This window comes from Amphiprion ocellaris, chromosome 2 (assembly GCF_022539595.1).
Source record: "Amphiprion ocellaris isolate individual 3 ecotype Okinawa chromosome 2, ASM2253959v1, whole genome shotgun sequence".
Lineage (NCBI taxonomy): Eukaryota > Metazoa > Chordata > Actinopteri > Pomacentridae > Amphiprion > Amphiprion ocellaris.
The window spans coordinates 11864228-11876968 of record NC_072767.1 but is presented as its reverse complement, the minus strand read 5'-3'; the positions used below and the strand labels follow the sequence as shown (position 1 = coordinate 11876968).

Genomic DNA, 12741 nt, shown 5'->3' with positions numbered 1-12741 from the left:
AACATAAAGAGCACTGGCAGCATACACAGCAGGTTGCCTTCATTCATCCATAAGTTTGTCAAATTGAGAGACATTTTAAGACCTCTGTCCCTAGCAAGTGCAAATAAAACCTGAAAACTTAAAGAAAAAGTGAGGAAAGAAAATATGAAAAGAAAATGAAAGCAGCCCTCCCTGTAATTCATGAAGTATACAAAAGTTGAGGAGTTTAAGGAAGACCACATGAATCAAAAAGATATTAAAGTCACAGCATCCCAAGTGTCTCTGCTTGTTTAAAGCTTGCATGACCTAAGAAATATGAAAAATAAGTGAAAATATCCTCAGGAAGACTTCGGTTGTGACGTTTGAACAAAGCTTGTAGACCACATTATGAGGAAGTGGATGTAAGCCAAAAAGTGTTTGGAAGCTAGAATTAGAATGTAGAGTGATGAACATTTAATTGACACTGGGCACAAGTATTTAAAATAACATAAAACCTCCTTTTAGTTGCTTATCCTCAATTGAGACATCTTTTTTTTTTTTTTTTTTTAAACCTGTGTTGGTTAAGGTTATCAGTCATTACTATACTTAAGCAGAATGTCTTTTTCTAAATAGAGTTTAAGGGAAAAATAATATTTAGAGTCTTTGCTTGTATAAGCAGGTGTAAACATTTAAGAGAAATAAGTATACCTTAATGCTAATCTTTTCTATTCGTTTGCATTTTGGATTTTCCGCTTTTCAATATTCAGTGTGCATATGGTGTCCGATTTACCTGCGGCACAGAGCCATTGATCCACTGGCTTTAGCACCATGTGCTGTTTCGTTTGCTGAACTGACATGGAACTGAAATTATGGCAGCCCGGGACAGACTTTAAAAAAAACTCGTTAGTTTTTTGCCTGATATCAATAGCTGTTTGGACTGTAGCCTGTACAAAAACTGATAAAATAAACCGATAGTCTGACAGGACAGTTCACGTAAAACTCAACAACAGTTCCAGAAATATTTGACTGTTGCTGGAGGCTTTGGATGTTTTGATACTTTAAAGAACACAGCTGTTTCTTGGTAAATCTAGAGTTAAAACACACAGCTATAATATTATTGGCACCTTACTTGAAACACAGATGTTATTTCTTCTTTGCAGCACCAGGTATCATCTCAGCTGCACCATATGCAGGAGCGACTCACGCTTTTCCACCTGCCTTCACCATCCAACCTGCAGGTGAGTCTTATCTGAAGAGATTCACTCTCACCGAAGGGGCATTTTGAGACAGATGCTGCCTACAGACACAAGTGTAAAAATCACTTTGTAAAGGCACTTTAAAGTAGACAAATCATTGATCAGAAATGCAGACTGACTCTAGGTCAGACTGAGAAATCCTGAGTTGTTCTACAAGAACATATAGAATCATCATTTTCAGCATTTGAATCTGCAGAAATGATTAACATGTGACATAAACAGCGATTCTATGCATTTATAATTTATCAAATAAGACATAAATGCTCTTAAATTTAAAAAAAAAATCCTTCCTTTTTCTTCAGAATCATATTAGTCAGAAGTCCTTTTGTTTGCATTTAGAGCTGCATCTAAAACTTACTTTGGTTATCAATTAATCACAGGTTATTTGCTTGATTAATGATTTTGTCAATAAAACTCCTGAAAACAGAGAAAAGTAGATTGTGTCAGTAGTTTGTCTCAGGCGTTTCCTTCAGAGTGTTGTTTAATCATTTCACCTCTCCCAGTGTCCTCCCCCTATCCAGGCCTGACAGTCCCTGCTCTGCCTGGAGCCCTGGCCTCTCTGTCCCTCCCTGGGGCCACCAGGCTGGGATTCACTCCCATCCCTGCCGGACACTGTGTCCTGCTGGTCAGCAACCTTAACCCCGAGGTAAGTCAGTCTCTCTGTCTCATTGGAATCTGATAATCTGTCAATCTAACACCTTGCCATGATCTGACCTGCATTATTTCTTACCTGACTGCAACTCTGGAGTACCCAAACCTTTTTCAAAGTTTTCACGTTTATTACATACTTTTTTGTTTTCTGAAGTATCACATAGACGGCATATGCGTTACAGCACCAGGTAGGATGTATAATATTCCCAGTGTTCCCTGTATGTTTAACTTGATGGGATTTTAAACTAACTGAAACTGCAAGATCTTGTCTGTAATGGAAATGTCAATAGCTCCATGAAGAAATCCTAAAAAATTGATGCAAAAGAGGTTCAAAAGTTTCCATGACTGGCCACATCCTGTACATTCATGGAGATTAAAATCCAGTCCTTTTGAAATAACTTATATTACCAGGAAGCACAGGGAATTAGGGGTATAGGTGTAACAAAAAGACATGGTTGGGCACATACATTGGTTTTAGGTCACAGTCAAGACACTGTCAATACAGCAGAAACAAGAAATCCAACCCGTTAAACTGCCTACTTAGTAACACTTGTTTACTGAATAGACTACAGCTGTGTTTAAAATGTCAGTCAATACCGCTTGAACTGGCTGCAACCAACTGAAAAAGAAGTCAAATTTTCAAAAATAAACCAAATAAATATTTTCTCATATGATTAAAAAAGTAGAATGAAATAAATGTCCGTTACGGTGCAGCATTTAGAAAAAGAACTGTACTAATATCTTACTGTACTTATTTTGAACAGCAGATGCACTAGATAAGTTATAGACAACTACAGCCTGTGTTTGTTTAGAAAAGGTTGCTAAGACTTTCTGGCTACAATGCAAAAACAAGATAAAACTGTAACAGGGCTAGATTATCTTCAGTATATGTTTGAAACCCATGTTCTTGACAAGTGTAGTTGCACATAAAAATGGAGTTTGTTATCACATTGGCCTACGATGAATTATTAGCAAGAGGCTGCTTAAATGCCACAGTGGGCTGTAATTGCATGACCCTCACTCGTTTCCTCTACCACTGATGTTTACAACCACGAGTGATCAAGTTCAACAACCAGCTACATACACAATAACAGCTGAACAGTGCTGGCATACAGCTTTCACCCAATCCACCTGTCTTTGTCCACTGACGTATGTAGCTGAGAAAATGTAGTGCTCCCAGGAGCATAATTTAATGACTGGTTGGTCTGATTTTGGAAAACGCAGAGTTTCAAATTGAGTTTGCACACCCAAAAAAAGTTCCACCCATGCAGTAGCTGTATTTGTTGGTGCGCATGTGTGCCAATGATTTGCCAAAAAATTTTAGAGCAAATATGTTTACCACCCCTACAGGGAATATTTTATCCCCCACCGCCATAATAATAATTAGAAATGTCAGTGGTCGTAGTTGTTACAGAGATATGGGCTTCAGGCTGATAGAAAGTTTTATACTTCACCCTTCATGTCAAGGTCCTACAGTCAAATCTGAAAACTTTTCCCCCCATGAATTATTTTCACAACATGCAGTTGGCCTCCCATTTCTTCTTCTCTCAGACATTATGTTTTGCTCTCACTGATGTTTTTATTGTTTTGCCTCACCCTCTGACTTCCTGTCATGTATTTTAATGCCTTCATATTAAACTCTGTTGTCATGAGAACCCCCCCCCCCTTTCTGAACCTGTACCTTCCTACAGAGCACACACGCTCATACACTTGTATACACACACTTGTGCATTCGTGTGTGAAAATGTTCATATTGACATTATCTGATCCCTCCTTTACAAAGGTAATTAACCTTCTGATTGACCCCTCACCTGTCTTTTTTTCCCCTTTTAATTTGTTGCCATGGAAACGCCTCGGACCCTCCACCTGTCCTGCCCTCCCACCTTTTCCTGTCCTGTCCCTCCGCTGCCTTCTCTGCTGTCTTTAAAGAGAGTTACGCCCCACTGCCTCTTTATTCTCTTCGGTATGTTGCCACTAGCTTCTTATTTTGAATTATCAATACCACCTGGTTGTTTTGATTTTTTTGATTTTTTTTTTTTATTCCAAATTTCTGTTTGTTTTTCCTCTTTTTCATTGTTTTTTTAGTCATGAAAAAATGAGTGTCTACTGGTTTTGTCAGATTTTGTGTGTTGATTTGAGTTTTTTCACAATATTTGCAGCTTTTTCTCTGTTTTTCATGCAAATGAAAATCTGATTATAAGTAATGTAAAAGGTTTGAACTCTTATATCTGTGCATAAATTAGCAAAGGCTTTTGACATCCAACAAGGATCAGTCTATTACATGTTAATAAAGCATAAATCATATCTAAAGGAAAATTTAAAGTGTAAGCAATGCTTAGCACGATTCCAAGACTAGGCTCAGTTGCAACAGCTGAAAGTTCAGACTCTGCCTCCCTGTAAATTAATAAAGCCAAAAGGCTTGTTCATTTAACTAAATTAAAGCAGTTTGCAGCAGTGACTAATTCTTACACAGGGCTTAGCTCCTCTTACATATTCACAGCAAATGACAACTAGATGTAGCTGATTTCCAATCCAACAATCTGTCTGGTACAGGAATGAAAATTAAACATATTTGCCGTTTGAACAACTGGACGAGCTGTTTGATAATAAATGAATTGATAATAAATCAAAAGGCGGCACCAACTACGTCTTTGCCCAAATGTAGACCTTTCTCTCTGTTACCAACATCCACAGGCTTATGACTGAATTGTCCACTGCTTTCTAAATTGATCTTGCAACAGAAGGACTATCTCCCTATTTAAAAGACATTTAAAAAAAAGATTGTGACTCAGTTGGTCACAATGATTTTGATGGGAGCAAAAGAGAAAGTCAAGTGACATTGGTAAAAAGCCATAAAGTCTGCATAGTGAGGAGGTCGGAGCCAATAGATGGGTCGACAAAACAGGAGGTTGTGGTTTGTTTCCTATTTTATACCAATGTTAGCATGGTTTGTTTTAACTATAACAACCTGTTTATTATTCTTTCCATGACATTAGGGGACATCTAAACTGGAGGTATTTTTCCGAAACCTCAGTGAGTTGTTTTTATGCCTCAGCCAAACAAAATCTTAACACAGCACTGTTGTGTTATAAGTATTAGTTTTCAACAGTGATTTTTAACAGTATATCAATGGCATTTTTTTTTGCAGCCAGTAATCTTCCGTGATCCAGATGCGAAGGAAGGGACAAACCTTAATTTCATCACTTATATTTGAGTGCTGCAGCCCAATTCAATAACTTGTGATATTAAAGCTAGTACAATTTAAGATTTAGCATTATACACAGATATGGTGATTGTTTTTCAAAGAGCTGCTCTTCTGTTCTTCAACAACCATTTGTAGAGATCTATATAAAAACAATCATCATATTTATATGGAGTTTGAACACCAGCCAATATATCATTGGCTCTTACATAGCTAATGGGGCTGCTCATGATACCCTTTAAAGCTGCAACAAATAGTTGATAATAGCCAGCAACTGTTCTGATAATCAGTTTACTGTTCAAGTAATTTTTACAGTAAAAATTTCAATCTCAGTTCCAGCTCGACAATTGTGAGGACTTCCTGTCTTTGTTAGTACTATTGTATAAGAAATTCAGTATTTTCTTATATTTTGGACTGTTGGCCAAATAAAGCGGACAAAGGATAATCCAAATTTAAAACTGAATTCATCCCAGCTTCCTCCAGTGTGCTCTGTGGATTATTCAGAGAAACAGAGCAGCACAAACTGAATGCCCTTCATCTCCACTGGTTTGGGAGGATAAAAATCTCAGAGATGTACATATAGTGTTTCCACCAAAGCAGAACCAGTTTAGTTCTGGTTCCTGTCCCTTATTTATTCTAAGCATATATACCAAAAATGTTTGGAACTTAAAACTTGTATTTGTTGGTAACCAGAAAATTTCAGGATTAGAAGTTAAAACCATGATGTTGTCATTACTGAGTGTATGATGAAAAAATGACGACAAGGTCTGTGACTAAAACATTTTGCATACTATTAATCTTTCTCATATTTGTCTCTGTTTGTGCACAATCTGTACCTGGCTCAAGTTAATTCATTGGATTAAAGTAAATATTTGAAATATAATTCTTATGAACCTTATCAAAAGGAGGTCATCCCACACAATGTTTAGACTGGAACTTTTAGAAAACTTTGAGGAGCTGCATTTATTGTGTTTCGTTATTTAATGAGTCTCATTGAGTTTGCATGCAGGGTTTCTTTCAGTTTGCATGTCTTCAGTGCTGAATCAGCTGCTCTTGGTTTTTTTAGTCAGTTCCCATAATTCATGACTCCTACATGGTGTAATATGGCATTTTTAATTTTCTCTGACCCTTACCCTTAATTTCCTCACTTGCATTTCCTGTGCATAACCATTCAGGAATTCCTGCATTCTAAATTGAATTCACAAATTTGTTAGTGCTCCCATTTTCTGATTGCAGCGTCTCACTGCTGCTACTCCCTTCACCTCCAGAGTTTTACATTCAACACCTTGACAGAGGTTATTTGTTAATCCATCCCCGTCTTCAGTTAATTTTCCTCCACAGAAGTTTTACTTGACCAATAAGACCAAGGGTCAGTGGCTTGGCAGGCTGGAGTCAGACCAGTTTCATACACAGCTTTTTATTGGGTTTAAATGGGTGTAGCATTATGTCTTAGACAATTTTATTTGTATGACTTTCTGTGTAACAAGTGTGTAACTTGTTCCTCTTTATTTCTTACTGTGTGTTAAGGTGTTTATGGTGATGTGATGAGAGTGAAGATTCTGTTCAACAAGAAGGAAAACGCGCTGGTTCAGATGTCTGACAGCACACAGGCTCAGCTAGGTAACATGCTCATTGTGGTCCTCAGGTTGTTGCACTGCCAAAATGAAAGTCTTCATGAGTAGAACTCCTGATGTGTGTTTTTTTTAACAGGTCTGAAAATATTCAAAATGTTCTTTTCCTGAGCAACTGATTTGTATGTCGTACACACCAACTCAAAACATTATGGTCATCTTCATGATAGCTCTTCATGTGCCACCACTTACAAAATCTGTAAGGTTCCTCAGATGCTGATAGCAAGAGTTGGTAGTTAGAGATCTTAACCCTTTTATCTTAACATTCTTTAATAACAAATTATATTGATATTTAATTTTAAGTGTTTTTTTTTTAGGATTGTGACTCAATTCATTGTGAATCCACGATCCGTGTTTGTTGTCAGTAACAGATAGTTTCTGCTGGTTATGTTAACAGCCTTAAAGGTATGTGGCAGCTTCTGGGTGCTGTGCCAAGCCTGAAGATAGAGTTCATGCTCCTGTTTATTCATTTTAAAGTTGATGGATCTAGTCAGGACAACACAACAAGATTTTCAATTCTTCTCACAAAGTTATGTAGATATTTGAAACAATGTGTAGCAATTATCAAGTCAAGGATAGTCCCCTTCATCTTGAAGTCCTTTGCCCCAGTCTTGGGCTAACTGAAAGCAAGCTGACAGAGGAGAAAAGAGGAAAGACAACATACCATGCTACTGTTGGTGTGCAATATCTTTGAACTGGTGAGATAATTTAACACATGATAATGTGACAGGGAAGGATAAAAGCTTTTTTTTTTTAAAATAAGATTTTGTCATAGCAGTTTTATAGAAACTTGGTCCTTATCGAGCCAGAAAGTTGAGCGGTGTCTCTACTTATGTTTTTTGCAGCCATGAGTCACCTGAATGGCCAGCGACTGCATGGAAAGCCTCTGCGCATCACGCTGTCAAAACACACAAGTGTCCAGCTTCCTCGTGAAGGCCATGAGGACCAAGGCCTGACCAAAGACTACAGCAACTCCCCTCTGCACCGCTTCAAGAAGCCTGGGTCCAAAAACTATTCCAACATTTTCCCTCCTTCTGCCACCTTACACCTCTCCAACATCCCGTAAGTCCTTTCACTGCTGGGGTATGAACAACAACCAGCTTATAGTTCAAACTCAGCAAAATGTTACATCGAAGACACATAGCACAATCTAGGACATTTCTTAAATCTTTTCTGCTTGTAATTATAGCCCCTCTGTGGTTGAAGATGATCTCAAGATGCTGTTTTCCAGCTCAGGAGCTATGGTCAAGGCCTTCAAGTTCTTCCAGTAAGTCAATCATTTAGCATCTCTGTTCTCAAACCCTGATTGATTAATGCCTGACTAATTAAAGCCCTGCCGCTAGCACTGCCCTCCTGTTTCCTGAGTCCCTGTCCCCTGAAGTCTTATTTCTCCCCCTGAAGTTCTTTTTCATGTTCTGAAAGTCTCTGGTTGTCCAATCCTAAAGCATTTGTCAATACCCTAAAATCTTTACCTTTAGTCTTCCTGATTCATCCTTGCTCTCCAACATCATGTCTTGGAACGTTGATGCTTACCTAAGCTCCTGCCTTGCCCATTTCCTTACCCTGAAGTCTTCAACACTTCACAGAGCACTTTATTCTGCAGTCCCTATTTTTGTTCTGAAGACATCTTCCTTGTTGTGAAAACGCTGTCATGTCAGTTTATTTGCCAAAGTCCTAAAACTTTAATCCTTGTCCTCATTTCCTTTACTCTGAAGCCTTTGCGCCTCCCCTGCTGTTTTTGGCCTGAAGACTGTACCCTTACACTGATTACTTGCTTGTCCCTATTGTTGCCTAGACAGTCTCTTTGCTTTAAATGTTATTTCCCCTCCATGAAGCCCTCTCCTTGCTTTAAGCACCTGCCTTTGCCCTGAAGCCCTCATCCTTGCCCTGAAGCCCTCATTCTTGCCCTGAAGCCCTCATTCTTGCCCTGAAGCCCTCATTCTTGCCTTGAAGCCCTCGTCCTTTCCTACTGGTCCCTGGCTTTGTCTTGCAGCCTGTCCTTGTCCTGACACCCTTGTCCTAGCCTTGAGTCCCCTGTCTTTGCCTTGAAGACCATACACTTCCTCTGAAAATTGCAGTTACCCAGAATCTCCTGTCCTTGTCTTGAAAAACTAGTCTCTTTTTGCTTAAGTTATTTTTTTGGCCTTTTTTATAGTGCACAATGGAACGAGAGACAGGAAACATGGGGAGAAGAGTGGGGCAAAGACATGCAGTAAATGGCCATGAGTTGGCCTTGAACCCATTGCCCTTGTTCATGGGTCGCCTGGTCAACCTGTTGAGCTACAGGGGCACCAAAAGAACTAGTGTCTTTGTCTTAAATGCCTTATCCTTGCCTCAGAGCTTTTCTCCTTTCGCATCCTTGACCTGGATCACCCATCCTTGCCTAGAGGCCCCTATCATTGCCCCTGTCCCTGCACTGAAGTCTAGTCTTTGTCCTGCAACTCTTGTCCTACCCCTGAAGCCTCTGCCTTTGAACCTTACAACAGTACCCTTGCCATTAACCCACTGCACTTGTCCAGAATCCCCTGTCTCTGCCTCAGATCCCCCGTCACCTTTCTAAAGCCCAAATCCTCATCCCATAGCCTCTGATTCTTCCCTGAATACATTACTCTGGCCTTGAATCTCTTCGCCTTGTGCTGAAGCCCCTATCTTTGGCCATGAAAGCCTCAAAGCCCTAATTCTTTTCCCAGAGCCCCAGTTTCTGTCCTGTAGCACCTGCCTTTACTCTGCTTTAAAGCATCTGGACACCAAAGTACAGAGTCTAACTGACTACTGGTTTCTCGTTTAGGAAGGACCATAAAATGGCACTAATACAGATGGGCTCAGTAGAGGAGGCCATTGAATCCCTGATCGAGTTCCACAACCACGATTTGGGAGAGAACCACCACCTGCGTGTGTCCTTCTCAAAGTCATCTATCTGAGCCTGGCACTCCACCACCTGGATACTCCTTGCTCCTCTGAGAGGGGACACTCCAATCATTCCAACGCACATTTGCAGAAACTACCGTGAAGTCTGGTGTAATGTTAAATTATTATTATTATATATATTTTTTAGGTTCTTTGCCTTCAAAGAGGATTAGGGTTTCTAAAGAAAGTACTGTAGTTCTGAGATTATTCTCTGAAGTTCTGCATTTAATCTCAGAAGATGGAGAATAAAGTCAATATTCTGAGTTTGTCAGGGTTTTTGGAATTAAGTAAGAATTCTTAGATTACTGTCAGAATTTAGACATTGTCCTCCTTGTTGTGAAGCTGTTACGTTTTAACCACTCTTGCCTTTTGACTTTAATCCCAGAATTGAGGATTTCAAGTCAGCCTTCTAAATTTATTATTTCAAATTCTGACTTTGTTAACTCAGGATAATTTCTTTAATCTCAGATTCCCAATTCTCAAAGTTTTTCATGTGGCCCTAATCCTTTTCTGTAGCTTCCCCCTTTTAAAGAAACAGCTCTGCCTGTAAAATGCTATCCTATACAATTTCAGAAATTGTAGACTTAGCCTCAGGCTGTCAGCTCTTAAGAGAGATCTCGTTAAGAGAAGTCTGGTTAGGCTAGACCTTCTGATGATCCCTGTGCCTTATTTCTTGAGTCAGAATGACCTCAACTTTGACATGTAAAAAAGAAAAAAAAGAAAAAGCCTCTGTGAATTGACAAAGAGCAGGTTTACAGATGACAAAGGTTTACTGTTCATGAGATGTATTAGAGCTGTATCCATATTTTCTGTGTATTTTATTGGTGTTGTTTTCAGTCCTTTTATGATAGTGTTTTGTACTGCTGGATACTGTAGTGTGAAACATGTGAACTAATTGTATTTTAGCAGGTTTGCTGGGTCTGTAGTGCTAGATGCATTTTTTTCCTGTTTCTTTTTCACTTCTTTATTTCCACATATCCAATCATGTTTTAATCAAATCATATATTGTAGCAATATTTTAATCATTCCTAAACTTTTTTCGGTGTCTCAGTGAGTTTGGTTATATCTGCTGCCTTTTACAATCCGCAGACAAATGTTGTTTTTTTTCTTCTGTGTTTTGTCAGGTTTGCAAATCATGATGTTAGTTTGTCTTGTCTGTTGTGTTGCCTCTCTGAATGGTTGTATTTATAAGTTTGTGATTCACTACAGCTGAAACCAAAAATGGCCTTCTTGATGCAAACAAATCCACCTGCCTCAGGTTTCTGGTTTTAAGGACTAAAACAAAACAAAAATGGTGAACTGGTTTTAGTGTTTTTTTCTCAGAATCTTTTTTTAATTTCTCAACCACTTCACTGGATTCAGCCCACTGGTGTGACTTAAGACCCTGTTGCAAAATCATATGTTATGTGGAGTGCCTTGAATACAGCACTGACTCATACATCAGGCATTAATTTCGCTTCATTCTGAGATAAAAGTTTGATGGGGAAGAAGCCCCACAGCCCTCAGAAACCTACTGAAACCAGAAGACACTGGTTTGGTTTACTTGTGTCTTATTATTATTATTATTATTGGTAGTAGTAGTAGTAGTAGTAGTAATAGTGGTAGTAGTTGTATCATGATTATTATTCGACATTCCAGTCACTCAGATGTCCACCTTCAAAAAGACGAAGATCTTTCATTGTCTGATCTGAATGTTTCCTCTAAATGAGCTGCTGAGGGTTTTTCCAGCCGTGATGCATTCAATACACGTGGGGAGAGTTTGTTATATAAGACTTAGAAGTTTTACCCTCTTTCTTTTTCAGAAAAAAATGTATGTTGTACATGTTGACATGTCCTGTCTCATTACAGTCAGGAAAAAAAGAAGCTCAAGTTGTTTTGCCTGAGTTTGGACATGACATGTCTCAAATTACTCCATGTTAATCGCATGTTATAAAGGACCCTCCACACTGGATTTCTGGTCTTTGACGGATAAAAGTTGACCATTGTGAGAAAGAAACTCAATCCTAGATCTCACTGAGAGACTAAAGACATTCAGCAAATTCTCACAGTCAGACTACTGCTACAACTCACAACCATAAGCAGTGCAGACATTCATATCCCCCAGTTTAGTTGGGAGAAAAATTTTGGTTCTGGTTTTCATATAAATAACAAATATTCGTTGCAAGTTTGGCTGCTAATTCTGATTATCTGCCTGCTGGTCAGCCCTGGGTAGTTAGGACTATACATTGACTTTAACTGCCACCAAAAATTTATGCAGTTACCGATACTGTTTACAAAATCTGAGCCTCAAATTGACAGACTGAGATCAAATATGCTGAGCCTGTCTCAGTGTGATGAACCTGTAATGTGGCTGTTATGGTGTGGAGGTGTCCTGTCAGATCTTCAACTGATGCTGTGAGCGAGTGCTTTCTCCTGCCAGATAAAATGGACCAATGAAAATGCTCTAGCTTGACGACATGAAGACTTGTGCTTGGACATGTTATTTATCGCTACGTAGACTGAGAGACAGGCCAGGAGGCATTTCCCTTTAACCTGAACCTCAGAGATTTAACAATCTGTGTTTGAACACCTTCTCCAACGTGACTTGAATGCATCACAAACCTTTGGTGTCATGTGCGATGGGTGAGGCAGGAATGGGACCAGTCAGTCAGTCATGGGAGGGCATTGTTCAACTGTACATACGTGTTTTATACCACAGTTTGGTGTCTGAGAGGTGATTGTCGGTTTTCTATCTGATGAAACGTGTATATTTTGATTAAAGTGCAACCGGTTCTGAGCCTTAAACTGTTGTATCACAAAGAAAGACAAAAAAACCCCTATTAAATCACTTTTTATCTAAAACTAGAGAATCGCGTGCTCTGTTTTCCAAATGTCTTAAAAGTGAATTATATTAAACACTGAATATTGTGTCTACCTGTTCTTTTGTTCAGGTCTTTCTCAGATCATGGTCATGAGGTGGTGTCTGTGTTTCTGGAGAAAGACTTAATATTTAGGTAATTAACATGTACCAGATTTAGCATCCCTCTTGCTCCAAATGCCCCTTTTCCTTCTGTCTCCCTTCCTTTCAGCCTGTCCTTCAACATTTCCAAGCTTGAATGTGGCAGAACACACTGTAATAGTGTTGTGTAAGTCAAAG

At 39.0% G+C, this 12741-nt stretch overlaps 1 protein-coding gene across 4 annotated transcripts in view; it reads left to right on the top strand.

Moving 5' to 3' along the window:
* LOC111566523 (polypyrimidine tract-binding protein 1-like) overlaps nucleotides 1–12446 on the top strand; it is a 37589-nt gene extending 25143 nt beyond the window's left edge. For 3 of the 4 annotated variants that reach the window (XM_023267177.3, XM_023267150.3, XM_023267158.3), the window contains 7 exons: nucleotides 1119–1196; nucleotides 1718–1860; nucleotides 3795–3828; nucleotides 6595–6687; nucleotides 7544–7760; nucleotides 7888–7965; nucleotides 9487–12446. In XM_023267177.3, the coding sequence (XP_023122945.2) occupies nucleotides 1119–1196; nucleotides 1718–1860; nucleotides 3795–3828; nucleotides 6595–6687; nucleotides 7544–7760; nucleotides 7888–7965; nucleotides 9487–9619 (776 nt within the window). In that variant the 3' untranslated portion in view covers nucleotides 9620–12446. The remainder of the gene's footprint in view (nucleotides 1–1118; nucleotides 1197–1717; nucleotides 1861–3794; nucleotides 3829–6594; nucleotides 6688–7543; nucleotides 7761–7887; nucleotides 7966–9486) is intronic. The other variant, XM_023267166.3, reaches the window with a different exon arrangement.
* The last annotated feature ends 295 nt before the right edge of the window (nucleotides 12447–12741 follow it).